At 38.9% G+C, this 14,510-nt stretch overlaps 1 protein-coding gene across 4 annotated transcripts in view; it reads right to left on the bottom strand.

The window, feature by feature from the left end:
- esrrb (estrogen-related receptor beta) overlaps positions 1–14,510 on the bottom strand; it is a 65,189-nt gene that overhangs the window by 31,675 nt on the left and 19,004 nt on the right. For all 4 annotated transcript variants that reach the window (XM_026229344.1, XM_026229341.1, XM_026229342.1 and 1 more), the window contains 2 exons: positions 13,920–14,341; positions 2,428–2,544 (listed from right to left, as the gene is read on the bottom strand). In XM_026229344.1, the coding sequence (XP_026085129.1) occupies positions 2,428–2,544; positions 13,920–14,328 (526 nt within the window). In that variant the 5' untranslated portion in view covers positions 14,329–14,341. The remainder of the gene's footprint in view (positions 1–2,427; positions 2,545–13,919; positions 14,342–14,510) is intronic.

Raw genomic sequence — 14,510 nt, 5'->3', positions numbered from 1 at the left:
GTTCAGATCGCGATTTATGTGGAAAATAATAGACGGCAATCAGTAATTGTTTTAAAAGTTGCATTTATATTTTTTTACTAATTAACTTTATCTATCTATCTATCTATCTATCTATCTATCTATCTATCTATCTATCTATCTATCTATCTATCTATCTATAATTTACAAAAGCACAACAAAATTACTAAAACTAAAATTAAAACTAACTAAAGCTAATTTAATAAACAGAAAATACTATAAAGCTTTGTATATAAATAATAAAATAACACTTAAATAAAACTTGTTGAGGTACTTTTTGAGGATGACGGTGTCACACAACCTGTCTATGTTCATCTGTCTGGCGAAAGATGAATTTCTGACATACGAACTCTGACATCAACAACACAAAATATATAAAAAAAATGTTCTTATTATAAGACACAATACAACCTGCTTTTACTATACTAATTCAACTATAGGATCAGTCTCTTTCAGTGTTGGGGGGTAACGCATTACAAGTAACTCGAGTTATGTAATCAGATTACTTTTTTCAAGTAACTAGTAAAGTAACGCATTACTTTTTAATTTACAAGAACATATCTGAGTTACTTTATCAAAAAAGTAACGCCAGTTTCTTTGTTTTTCCATTTATTGACTGACAAGTCTCCAGTCCCCATACTGAGAGAAATCAGAAGTACAGAGGCGTTGTGTGCACTGTGTGAACATGATGTAGTTCTAGACTAAATGTGAATGTGTATTAATTCATCCTACTCACAAAATAATTTAGAGTTAGTATTCATCAAAATGAATTAAAACAGTGAAATACAAACTTAAAATATGACACAAACCTGCAATAATTAAATGTTAAATAACACAAATGTATCTAATCCCATTTTATGAACTTTGCTGCTGTCCTTTGATGATCCAGTTCAACCATACTAATAAGCAAAAATGACTTTAGATAAACTAAAAATTGTGCTTCATTGTTTTTTTTTATTGCTGAAGAGTGTTGAATCTTCTTCTCCTGTGTGCTACTGTACAGACGTGAATGTACTTTTCCTTCAGCCTGAGGTTTATTCTTTACACTTTTTGGTGTGGAAGGGCTTTTACATTTGCTATAAATAGAACTTCTTATATTAAAAACAATCAAGCCCTGCTCATATTTAAAAAGTAACGCAAAAATAACGTAATGCATAACTTTCCATAAAAAGTAACTAAGTAACGTAATTAGTTACTTTTTTGGGGACTAACGCAATATTGTAATGCATTACTTTTAAAAGTAACTTTCCCCAACACTGGTCTCTTTTAGAATCTGAATTCATGAAATTAGGGGTGCACCAATCCGATCCTCTGTATCATTATCGCTCAGATGTTGCCTTTTTTTGCCGGATTGGGAATTTTCAGACGAGATGGATCCAAATCCGATATTCTGTGTATACTATTCTGTGTGTTACTGTTACGCCTCATGAAAGACACAAAGCCATATCGAGCACCATAAAGTTTTTGCATGTATACTTCCAAGGACTAGGACTAGCAGGCACTGTTGTTGGATACACACACAGTAACTGAAATGTTACAACTGTTCAAAGAAAAGACTCGACCGCACAGATATAATACACTTTGCATCAGTATCTCTTCTCTTTGTGCTCTGATCTTTTCTATGCGGTGAGCTGTGACTCTTGTGTTGCTTTGAGCGTGTCATTCTGTGCACGGGATGCGCGTAAGCACTATGTGCCGCTCCATATAAGAGCCTTTCATATTATAATACTTTTGTGTAATGAAAGATTATTAATAGCCATACTTGTCCTGTCTTATCTATCATATCATTACACATACTAATTGCATTAAGTAAAGCGAGTTATGTAATCAGATTACTTTTTTCAAGTAGTAATGCATTACTTTTTAATTTACAATAAAATATCCGAGATACTTTTTCAAATAAGTAACTCCAGTCACTTTGTTTCACCATGTATTCTCCTCATGTTGAGAGAAATCAAGTGAGTGCAGAGGCTTTGTTTGTGAACATGATGATACTGTGGTTCTAGACTAAATATGAACAAGCATTTGCTCATCTCAATTACACAAAAACACATTCGGCATTCATCAAAATGAATAAAAGCAGTGAAATGCAAACTCACAATATGAAGCAAACCTGTGATAATTAAATGTTAAATAACAAAGATCTTATAAGTATTTTATCCCATTTTGTTACTCATTGTCTTTACTGCTGATCTTCGGTGATCCAATTCAACCATACAAATAAGCAAAAATAATTATAGATTATAGCTTTTACATTTGCCAAAAATAGAACTGTTTTATAATAAAAACAAACAAGCAAGCCAACCACAGATGAGAAAAAGTAACGCAAAAGTAATGTAATGTATTATACTTTTTTAGGGAGTAACTCAATATTGTAATGCATTACTTTTAAAAGCAACCTCCCCTCACCTTCCTTCAGCATGCCCACTTTCAAGCACTTCATGAAGCGGCACGCCTGACAGGACTTGCGTCTTCTTTTCGTGATCTCGCACTCATTGGTGGCCGGACAGCTGTACTCGATGTTACCTGGTGGGAGACAAAGAGAAAAGAGAAGTGAGGTGCTTCCCACTCGCAGGACGTCGCTCCCGTCTGCCCATCCAAAAATAACCCAACGAAAACAAGCTAATGCAGGAGAGTTTTACAGCGTGCCACCGCATCCATCAAAGTGATCAAAAGAATGCTCTATAAATCACTTTATTTATAAAATCATCTTTTACTCAATTTGATAAATTGCCTGTGGCTGTGAGACTCTACAGAACAGGGACAGCGTGTGCTGCAAAGATGAAGAAACATGAGCCAACAAAACAGATGAGACAGGATTCAAAACAAAAGATCCCAGCGTGCTTTCAGTGCTTACATTCGAATTGCACCTCGCCAAATTACATTCACAAATTCAGCGCGCATTTGTGCACGCCGCTCGGCCCGCTTTACATAATACCTGACCCAAACCGAGGCCGGTTCTGCTGCTCGCTCGCTATTTACACAGAGAATAACCAGCTACTGATACATTATTCAAGCTGAGCTTCAGCGCTTCATACCTGCACAATAAAAGAACCGTTTGAGTGGCATTGTGTGAGTAACAATAGGCAAAGTGCTTGATACACTCGGCCATTCTGCTTGTGTCCGTGTACATTTAACTGCGGCGAGGCATTTCAATTAGGACATGTATGGGTAATGGCAGGAGCGACGGCTAAATGCAGAATGACAGTCGGCAGACAGCGCTATTGTTCTCGTGCAAGCGTGTGGTTTGAATGTCTATGCGGACAGCGCTCGCTCAATTTATTCAGGCTTGTCTTGATCACTGAAGATGGTGTGCTGAATAAAAACAATATGCTCTCTGACATATACTGTATGGCTGAGGAAAACAACACTCGCTATAAGACAACAACGGGATTCACCAGAAAACATCTCTAGAGCCGTATCTCTGTGTCGATGAGTGTGTAACTTTTATATAGTTGGTAAAGAGTGTTGTTTTAGAGCAATGGGATAGAGTTAAATGGGTTGTGTCTGGCAAGCAAGTCGTGAAAAGATGCACATATTTAATGCATTTTAGGTCTTTTTATTCATAACAAAATATATGTTTTCAACTAGGGTGTATTAAGTGTAAATATGTCTGTTAACCCTAAATACATAGTTCACTCAAAATGTCTCACTGATTTTTTGCTAATTATGGCCATATATATATGGTGTGATATCACATTATTTGCTTTAAAGATGAATGTGAATAGTGTGTTGCAATTAAATATATAAACCTGTGAAATATACTATTCTTCAGATAGCAACTTTTAACACTATTATAGTATTTTTCACAAATTCAGAAACTGCGGGGAGCTTCTGTGCAACCGCGCTCAGCTCTGTCAAAATAAAAGTCCCTTTCCCAATACTTATTAGCCAAACAGAAAACATAACCACTGATTACAAAATGAAAAATGATAGACTACTACTCAAGTCAGATCACAGTTACTATATTTCTAAAGCACAATACAGATTGTTTTCAGAGCAGATTCACAGTAATAATAACAATGTTAATGTTGCAAAATTCATCAATTATGGAACAAACTGAATTTCAGCTGTAAAGCAGCTTAACAGAAGACAATAGTGTCATCATTCAGATCAATTCAGTTAAATGTTGATTCAGTTCAGATCAATTACAGTGTTAAGGGGAAACACGTTACAAGTAACGCAGAATGTAATCAGATTACTTTGTACGGAACTGGAAAAGTAGCACATTACTTTTCAATTTGCAACGAAACTGAGTTACTTTTCCAAATAAGTAACGCAAGTTAATTTGTTTGCCCATTTATTCACAGATATCTCTCTTGCCCCCGTATTGTGAGAAATAGGGAGTATTTTCAGAGACTCTTCCTTAAGCCTGAGGCTAATTAATTTTTTTTTTGGTGTGAAAGGGCCTTTACATTTGCCAAAAATTTAACTTGTGCATTTTTGTTACATAAATAGAAACAAGCAAGCCCAGCCCAGGTGACAAAAGGTAACACTAATGCAACATAATGCACTGCTTCCCACAAAAAGTACCAAGTTTAGTTACTTTGTATGGAGTAAGGCAATATTGCACTGCATTCCTTTTAAAACTAACTTTTCCCAACATGAGTTCACAGTATTTTAAGCCCCAATACAAATTACATTTGTTATAATTGACACATTTTATATTAAGTAGCTTCACTGTCCAGTAACATGTAGTATTGAACTACTTCTTCAAAAAAACAGACTGTCAACAGTTCAACTATGTTTTTTTGACAGATACACCTTTTTTAAAGCTTTCTTGTTTAATTACATATTTAGTCATTTACATTTTACACCGGATTAGTGCATGCAGTTGGTACAGTTATACTGTAAATCCATTAATGAACAGGCCAGTAACAGTGGTAGCTCTAAAATCTTCCACAAGCGCTTCCATCCCCCATTCCCAACTTATGCAATTATGCTAACATTATTGCACAGATCAAGTGGAGGGTCCCAAGATGTATTAAATAATTAGACATTCCCCTTTTTATCTGGGTTATACAAATCAGTATGCAAATGTAGCAGATCTCTTTGGGTTTGGGGTAAATAAAGGTGTGAAAATGATTGTGATAAACTCTGATCGCTCCTATTCCTGTTTTCCCATTTGTCGCGATCAACTAAACAGCGCTAATCAAACACATTTCCTGTGCGTTTCCAGATAACAGACGCTTTTGATTCATGGTTTTCCCACAACTAGAATGTGCAGCGCCCTCATTCCTCCTTCATCCTATCATATTTTCTGGAGAAGGAAAGGCTGAGACTTCCTATTCTGGGATGCATCCCTGCGGGATCGTTTCAGCAGGATGCGTCTTGAATTGCAGTGTTGGTTAGCGCATCTTGGACGTCTGATTGGCACTCAATCAGGAGACTGACGGCTCTCATTCTCTCTCAGATTCGCTGCTAGTCTCACTTAAACACACTATTGGCATAAGGTCTGGTACATGTCAGAGATTATTCTGACCTCAAAGCACAGCAGAGAGGAAGAGGCCAGAATAAATTACATTGAGAACTAGGCCTTATGCTGATAGTGACTAATATGTAAGGCGGACAACCACAGCTGAAATTAGCAGAAGTCATTAAAAGGCTGATCACTATTTTTGGATACCTTTGTTAGGGCTGCACGATTTGGGGATTATATATATATATATATATATATATATATATATATATATATATATATATATATATATATATATATATATATATATATAAAATAAAAAAATAATAACAGCAATATTATTAATTTAATTAACTAATATTTATGAATTTATGGATTTGTGGAAAATTTAGCTGTGATAAAAAGTTGTGATTGTGATTTAAAATGTGATTCTATATCAATATGATTTAAAATACTACTAAAAACAAAGATAATAATAAAAAATAAAATACTATAATGCTAAACTATTATAAATGGTGTACATTATTATTATTATTAATATTATTATTAATAAACAAAATTACTATTATAATTTTACTCTGGACTGTATTTAAGAGAAATAATAATAACAAACAAACAAACAAACATAAAAAAAGGCGAATTCAGTGCAGTTAACAAACAGTTCAAATGTACTATTGAAAGCATATCTAGGTCATATCACATAAGGATTTTATTTGTAAACAAGAGGTAACATTTAAGAGGACGAGCATGTGATTGCATCAGTCTGCTCAGAATGGATCTACTCAGAAATCCTATAAAAGTTATATTCTTCAAATAAAAAGTCTCAGGATTGGAGAAGACAAATAAAGTTTGTTTTTGTTTTTTTTTCCAACATTTATCTGCTTTCATTTCTTTGATGGTTTTTCAGGACTGGTGCCAGGCCATGGTTTGGGGAGAAGCTCGGGTCAAGTAAGTAAATTATAGTAAAATGAAAGGTCTTCCTCATCAAAATTTACCCTGACTTTTGCAGGCGTACTGTCAGCCTCAATTACTGCATAGAAGAAAGAGATGTAGCTTTCATACACGTTTACACCTGTGCTGAAAATGGCCAGCAGGAAGAGGCTGAAGAAGGTGTTCGGGGTGGTCACGGTGGTCAGGAACAGTCATGTGATCAGAGATGACGTTCATTTAGACCGCCTCTGACTGTGATGTGCTGCTTTGGAAAAAGCATTGAAAACAGCAGACTGACCAGCTTACTAATAAAGATTATTATGTCAAAATAAAGATTATTATGAGTTTACAGCAAAAGTGGAAGACTGATTACTGATGATTGAACATGTTTAGTGAAAGCAAACTATAAAATAATAATAAAAAAATAAGCTTCAGATTTAGGGTTAGGGTTAAACATATGTAAGTCTATAAGAGCCTATTTAAATTCTGATTTCTGGTTCTGATTTCATGTAATGTTCATTAGCGATTACTCACGGTTTCATCAACTCAGTACTAGCATGCTTGAGATACTTGTCAGCTCTTTATTGCCAATTGGACCAAATTCCAAACAATATTTATCAATGCAAGCGTTATTTCTGAACTCGTTTTTTGACATGTTCAGAAACCCTCAACTTCAGCCTGTTGTCGACTTTCTTAATCACATCTGATCCTCATCTCTCGTGCCTCTTTTTTGTCTCGAGTCAGAAGCTCATCTTCAGCCCTATTCTTCAGTATCTCAACCTGTCCTCTTTCTTCCACTGTCTAAAATCCTCCCCCGTTCATCCAGAGTCGTGCGTCTACTTATTATGCCATTAGTCGTCCCGCTCCGGCACGAGACAAAAACCAGTCCCTCTTCAATCTAAAGAAAGTCTTGGGTTTCTTCCCCTCCTTCCTGGCCGCGGCTGAAATTACCCGGCGACGCGTGCCTGCGTTTCTAATTGTGCCGGCCGTCCCCGGAGACGAGCCCCTCCCCCCGTCCTAATGAAAAGCCTCGGCCTTAATTACTCCTGCTGAACGCTGATTGTTATTGACAAAACTCCTGTGGCTCGGACAAACGGCTCTAGATTAGCTCCATTACAGGCAGCGCTCCAAGAGGAAGAACACAGAGATAGAAGGGGAAATCACCATCTGACAATACAAAGAGAAGTGGATGACGAGACGTCTGAGACACGTCGTGTAACTCTTCTCCTCTTAATTGTACAAACCGTGGTTCTACTCAAAGCGCTCGTTTATTCGAGTGTCTTGTCATGGATGCTTTTGTGCATCTGTCAGTGTTTAAAGCCAAACACTAAATATGTGTTTGAGGGACACCGCGTGTGTTTCGCCAACAGTGGGGACTTTTGAATGACTGTGATTGTTTGCCTTCACAAGGTACATAGACTGTTTAAAGCCGATACAACACAGCCAACATCAGAGAGTGTGTGTTTAAGAGCTGGCGGTCCTGAGATCTTCTGAACTGTGAGAGTGGAGTCATGTTTGTCTTCACAGTGATTCATAATTCATGCCGTATGTCGAAATGAACAAATACAGTAGGGATTTAACCCTGTAAAATCTCACATGTAAAACAATAGTGAGAAAATGGAACAGAGCCTTTAGACAAAATATTGAAAACCAAAAATTCTGCATGTTTTTTTTTTTTTTTTTTTATCACATTTGATCCGTATATGCCTCATATAGTCTGATACAGTGAGAATAGTGAGGAAAAAACAGCTCAATTTTATTCAGACTCAAACGGAGCAAATGTATGCAATTAAAGGGGGGGTGAAATGCTGGTTTTCACTCAATATCCTGTTAATCTTGAGTACCTATAGAGTAGTACTGCATCCTTCATAACTCCAAAGTCTTTAGTTTTATTATATCATAAGAGAAAGATAGTCTGTACCGATTTTTCCCGGGAAAACACGACCGGCTGGAGGCATGATGTGTGGGCGGAGCTAAAGAATCACGAGCGCCAGTAGGCTTTTGTGTTGAGAGCGTCTGGAAGCTGTGACACCGTGAGGACAAAACCAACCAAAACAAACCATGGCTAACAGTCAGATTCAGCCGTTTATTTATGATCCAGAGTCAGATCCAGAGGCTGAAATTTAACAAGAGCAGCATCAGCAAAGGCGTCTCTATGTGGTGTGTACTGAAACTGTATATATTTGTTTAGCGGTTTTGGAAAATGACTAAGTTCCACTTTGTCGCCTTTTTTTTTTTAAGCTGTACATGTGGAAAGTGCAGTTTGATGAGAACATCGCATGGTGTTTACTTGATGTGCTTACGCGCCGATAGCTAAGTTAACAACACAGAGATATTTGAAGCAGTTTTACTCACCGCCTGTGGTTCCAACACACGATTGTGACCCTTTTTCGTTGGGATTGCATCATCCTTAAGAAATAAACGATACGCAAATCCGTCGTCAAACTGGGCCTTGTTTGTAAAACAAGCATCTTCGAAATGCAGGGAACAAACACAAACACTTGCACAACTCCGTTGATGCTCTGTAAAAATAAACTCCATCCACTGGTCCCTTAATGCTGTTTCTCTTTTGTTAATCTGTGCAGGGTTGTCTTGCCCTGGCAACCAAAAACACACTTCTTTTGTGACATTTGGCGACGCTCTGGCTCTGATCAGTGAAGTCTGTTGTGCTCTCAGTGCTCTGCTATACGGGAGCGCGCTCTTCCGGCAGAAGTGCCTCAGGACCCATATAAGGAAATTCCGCTCCATCTAACGTCACACAGACCCATACTCGAAAAAAACTTTCCGAAACTTGTGACAAACCGGAAGAGGTTTTTTTGGAACAGAAATACTCCTTCAAACGTACAACTTAATTTTTGAAACTTTGTCCATGTTTAGCATGGGAATCCAACTCTTTAACAGTGTAAAAAACTCAGTATGCATGAACTAGCATATCACCCCTCCTTTAAGTAAAGTAAGATGAAATACTGATAATGATAATAATGAGATCTTTATAACAGTAAAGCAGATACTGACATAAAATTATCTAAATATCAGTCGTAACTCTATATCTCCAGTAATATGTCTCAATAAAATGAGATTGTGTTGATGTTGATGTTCCAAACATAAAATATGATTGAGAGATTAAGAAATAAAGGGTCCTCAGAAGATATTTGCAATTTGCCTTAAGAGTTAACAACTAATCACTAAAACTCAACATTAATATTTTTTATCAGTGTGTCCTTTACCTTGTGTCCTGCTTTCACACGCTTATGCATGTATGCCATTGTGAAAAGTGTGTTATTTTGCAATTAATCGATTTATGAATTAAGCAATTCCATGAAGCAATCAAGTAATAAAGAAACACTCTTAAGGAGTGAGGTTCCTACATGCGTGTTGCTAAAGGTTTATGAAAGCAGAGCAGTGTGACTGGTGTCGGTCAGACTCTCTTTCTGTCTCTCTCTGAGCCATCACACACACACACAAACACACACACACACACCAGTCCCTGTGATTAGTATCTGGTTCAGAACACACTGCTCCTCTTGTCTGTGCCAATCCAATCTGACAGTGGGATGCTGCATGTCTGTTCTGACCTGAACATCACGCACCACAGAAATCTCTGCATTACAGTGCTCAGTTTAAAACACTCACAGCACTCCACAGAAAACACTGTATCTGTCCACAGAACCGAATAACCTGTCAGTCACAGATCATCCCAGCCATATTCAAACATGACAGTTTGCTTATGCTTGTATGCATGCTTGTACATATACCGTATGTAAGCCTTTAACATAAATAATTACTTTATGTTCTTTTTGATTGTTATATAACAGTCAAATATTACATGACGTATATTTCGAAACTCAATAGAGTCAGCACACACAAAAGCACTTTCTCAGTATAACAAGCTCAAATCTGATTGGCTGACATTACATAACTGCAGAGAATAAGTATGTGAATCTATTAAGTTTTAATAGCATTAATTAACCCCATGGTTTTCTTTATTTTTATTTTATTATTGCCAATACTTTTGTACTGCAGAAGAGTTGCAAGTCTCCAGTTTCGCTATTGAATGAATGAGTCAATGATTTGGTGATTCACTCATAAAGAAAAAAACACTTCTTAATGATTCAACCATTTGAACAAATCAGCTGAATGAATGACTCAACGACTCACTTATTAAGACAGTGAGTTCCTGCCACTTAATGGCTTTCAGTTTCATATTTAGAGTACCATTTTATATAAAATAATAATAATAATAATAATAATATGTTGAATCTAAATATTTATTTCTAAAGCAATTATTATTACCATTATTGCAATATCTATTCAGTGTCGTTCTCACTTAACAGAATAATGACTTTAAATTCTCTTTTTTTGTGCCAATTTTATTTATTTATTGTGTGATTTCATTTCAGTAAACATTTATTTCAATTAATTAAGTTATTTATTTATTTATTTTTATTTATAAAAAAAAATACAAATACAAATAAACCTGCCCCTAAACAGAAAACAGGCCTAACTGTGATTGCTTGCTTTACATGTCTGTCACATGCTCTTTCTCAGCATTTGGCCAAAATGATACACAATGAGGACCAGATTTTGTCAATGTGAAACCCTTTGGTTTGTCCATTTCATCTGTGCTGTTGTGAGAAGAGACGGTGATGTAAAGATGGCTATTTCATCTGCTCTTAGTGCCTTCTGGTCAGTGTGGTCATCTCATCATATGTCTCTGTAACAGTAAACCTCTTATAGGCGATCAAATGGATTGATTACTATAACGTTGCCGCTGGCGCCACACCATACATCACCATGTCCATGTCAGGATAATGTCAATATGTACATTGTCTTTCTATTGACAGTTAGCCATCCACGGTTCATTGTTTCTCATTCTTACATCATGAAATGAAATGTAATATGCATATAAGTGGTGTAAATCTGGAAGTTTGCTTTATAAGAAAATTTGAGGAGAGTTATTTATTTATTTATTTATGTTTTGCACCACTGATAGAGTATTATACAAACATTTAATGTAAAGCTGCTTTGAAAAGAGCTATGCTAAGATAAACTTGACTTGATTACTGTGTTTCATTCCTGTTTGAAGCAAAAATCGTATCACCAAAGCTGCATTTAGGCAATCAAAAATACAGTAAAAAGTTAAATATTATTAGTTTAAACAGCTGTATTCTATGTGAATATCTGTGAAAAAGTAATGTAATGTGATGTGCAGCTGAATTTTCATCATCATTCCTCCAGTCTTCAATGTCACATGGTCTTCAGAAATCATTCTGATATGCTTTACCGTTCAAAAGTTTGGAGTAAGTAAGATTTTATATAAAAAAAAAAATACTTTTATTCATCAAGCACATAATACATTTATCAATTATTTAGAATATTTCTGTTTCAAATAAATGTTGTTTCATTTCAGTCTGTCACATCGATGACAGATGAAAATGGGATATTGCTTCGATAGACCTATCTACTTCGAGTGTAAACTAAATGAGCTGATGCACATTGGCATGCAATTATTGCATCCAGCTGCCGCTGATCACAGCGTGAATATAAGAAGGCAGCAGGTACAATGCATACCAGCTTTTCGCTTCGGAGCCGAGCGTTAGTATCGTTCTGCTCAACTGTGTCTGCTGTGAACTACGATTTCAGCATGCTCTCAGAAGCTTAGTGTGTTGGCGAGATGGAGCTTCGGCGGCGGTCGTTCCCGTGTCGAGTGGGTTGCACACTTCAGGCTGCACTTCCCCCTTTTGTGTTGCAAGCGGCCAATTCCCCTGTGCACCTCAGCACTAAAAGAGCATTTCCTAAAGAGCAAATTTCTCTAAAAGAGCTTCACGGGTGCATTTTTGTAAAGACGACAGATCGTCCTTATAAGGACGCCATTTCACATTTCCAGAGACCTCTCACTGCCAGGTGTTCTACTCCCTGACCGAGGGAACACTCAGCACTGATGCACTGGCACACAGCTGGCTGCAGGGACTACCGAAATATGCGTTTCCCCCAATGAGCCTTCTTGCACAGACAGTGTGCAAAGTCCAGAAGGATGAGGAGCAAGTCTTGCTAGTAGCACCGTATTGGCCCACTCGGACCTGGTTCCCTGAACTATTGCTACTCGCAACAGTCTCTCCTTGGCCGATTCCTCTGAGGAAGGATCTACTGACTCAGAGATGGGGAACCATTTGGCACCTGCATCCAGACCTTTGGAAACTCCATGTCTGGTCCCTGGACGGGATGCCAGAGGTTCTAGGTGACCTACCCCAGGAGGTAGTAAACACCATCACTTCAGCAAGAGCACCATCTACGAGACACGCTTATGCCTTGAAGTGGCACCCGTTCGTTGAGTGGTGTTCTTCTCGCCGAGAAGACCCCGGAGATGCCAGATTGCGGTCATGCTTTCCTTTCTGCAGCAAGGGCTGGAGCGAAGGCTGTCTCCCTCCACCCTCAAAGTCCAGGTTGGCGCTATTGCTGCTTTCCATGGCCCCGTGAATGGGAAGTCTATAGGTAAGCATGACCTTGTCATCAGGTTCTTTAAAGGGGCCAGGAGGTTAAATCCTTTCCGACCCCACTCTATGCCCTCTTGGGACCTGACTCTAGTGCTTAAATCACTACAACAGGGCCCATTCGAGCCTTTGCATTCAGTTGAGCAATTTTTTCTTTAATTGAAAACTCTTCTCTTGCTTGCACTGTCCTCCATCAAGAGGGTAGGGGACCTGCATGCATTTTCAATTGATGATTCGTGCCTAAAGTTTGGGCCGGCTGACTCTCAGGTAATCCTGAGGCCCTGGCCCGGCTACGTGCCCAAGGTTCCCACTACAGCCTTCAAAGACCAAGTCGTGAACATGCAAGTGCTGCCCCTGGAGGAGGCAGACCTAGCCCTGGCTTTGCTCTGTCCCGTCCAAGCATTGAGATGCTACGTAGAGCTGACACAAAGCTTCAGGACCAGAAGTGGAATGCCCACTGGATTGTGGATGCCATAACCATGGCTTATCAGGCTCAGGGTGTGCTCTGCCTGTTCAGGTTGCGAGCTCACTCAACTAGAAGTGTTTCATCCTCCTGGGCGCTGGCTCATGGCACCTTGCTGACAGATATTTGTAGAGCTGTGGGCTGGGCGACCCCTAACATGTTCGCTAGGTTCTATAGCCTTCGTGTAAAGCCGGGACCCCCCTGTGTTCTCACCTCAAATGGGTAGTGGCACCGAGAGGCCCCGGTGGAAAGCCTTCATGATTATTCCTTGAGAACCATGGTAGGCTGGGTTCCATATTCATATGTGTATAGTCCACGGTATAGCCTTAGAGCCTGTCTTTCCCCGGCAGAATTCTGCCATCCCGAGAGGGTTTTAATCATCTCAATCTCAATCTCAATTTAATCATCATTCTCCATATACACCTAAATGGATGCTATATGTGTATTTGCTCCTGCAAACTACTTTGGGAAGGATGTCAAAACATTACTGTTTTACCTGTATTTTTGGATCAGATAAATGCAGCCTTGGTAAGCTATTCAAAACCTTTGGCCTTGAAAAAAAAACCTGTGTAAAAAGCAGCACATGCATACGAAATACCTTGTATTGTTCTCTTGAAGAAGGCCTTGCAGGCTTCACAGGAGGCCACACCATAGTGATACCCTGACGCGATGTCTCCACACACCAGGCACAGGCGTTTTGGGATGGAGTTGAGCATGTACTCGCACTTGATGGAGCCAGGGTCCTCCAGTAACGTGCTGGAACAGTCCTCGTAGCGTTTGCGGCAGGCACTCCCGGCCGCGCCCAGCGGCCCGCCCCCTGTGAACATGGGTGGAGAGTCCAGGCCGTTGGAGTGACTGTTGATGACGCTGCCGTAGCCGCCGCTGGCGTCCGAATGTGCGCCGGGACTGGGGTGGCTGGCCGTGTCCACCAGAGAAGACGGACTGGAGGGCTCTGTCTTGATGTAGGAACCACAGCTGGACGTCATGTGCCGCTCCTCAGCAGCCATCCTGTTCAGCAGCCTGAAACACATACAGCGGCGTGAGACGCAGGACACAACTGCTGTACTGCCATTAAAGCTGCATTTAATATGAGATCAAAAGTGCAATTAGGTGCAGTAAAGGTGTTGCCCTACAGAACATTTTAGTACTCTTTCAACAAAATCCACACTGCAACCCAATTTACACAGCA

This window comes from Carassius auratus, chromosome 42 (genome assembly GCF_003368295.1).
Source record: "Carassius auratus strain Wakin chromosome 42, ASM336829v1, whole genome shotgun sequence".
Taxonomy (NCBI): Eukaryota; Metazoa; Chordata; class Actinopteri; order Cypriniformes; family Cyprinidae; genus Carassius; species Carassius auratus.
The sequence above is the reverse complement of the archived record's forward strand: the minus strand, read 5'-3'. Positions and strand labels throughout refer to the sequence as shown.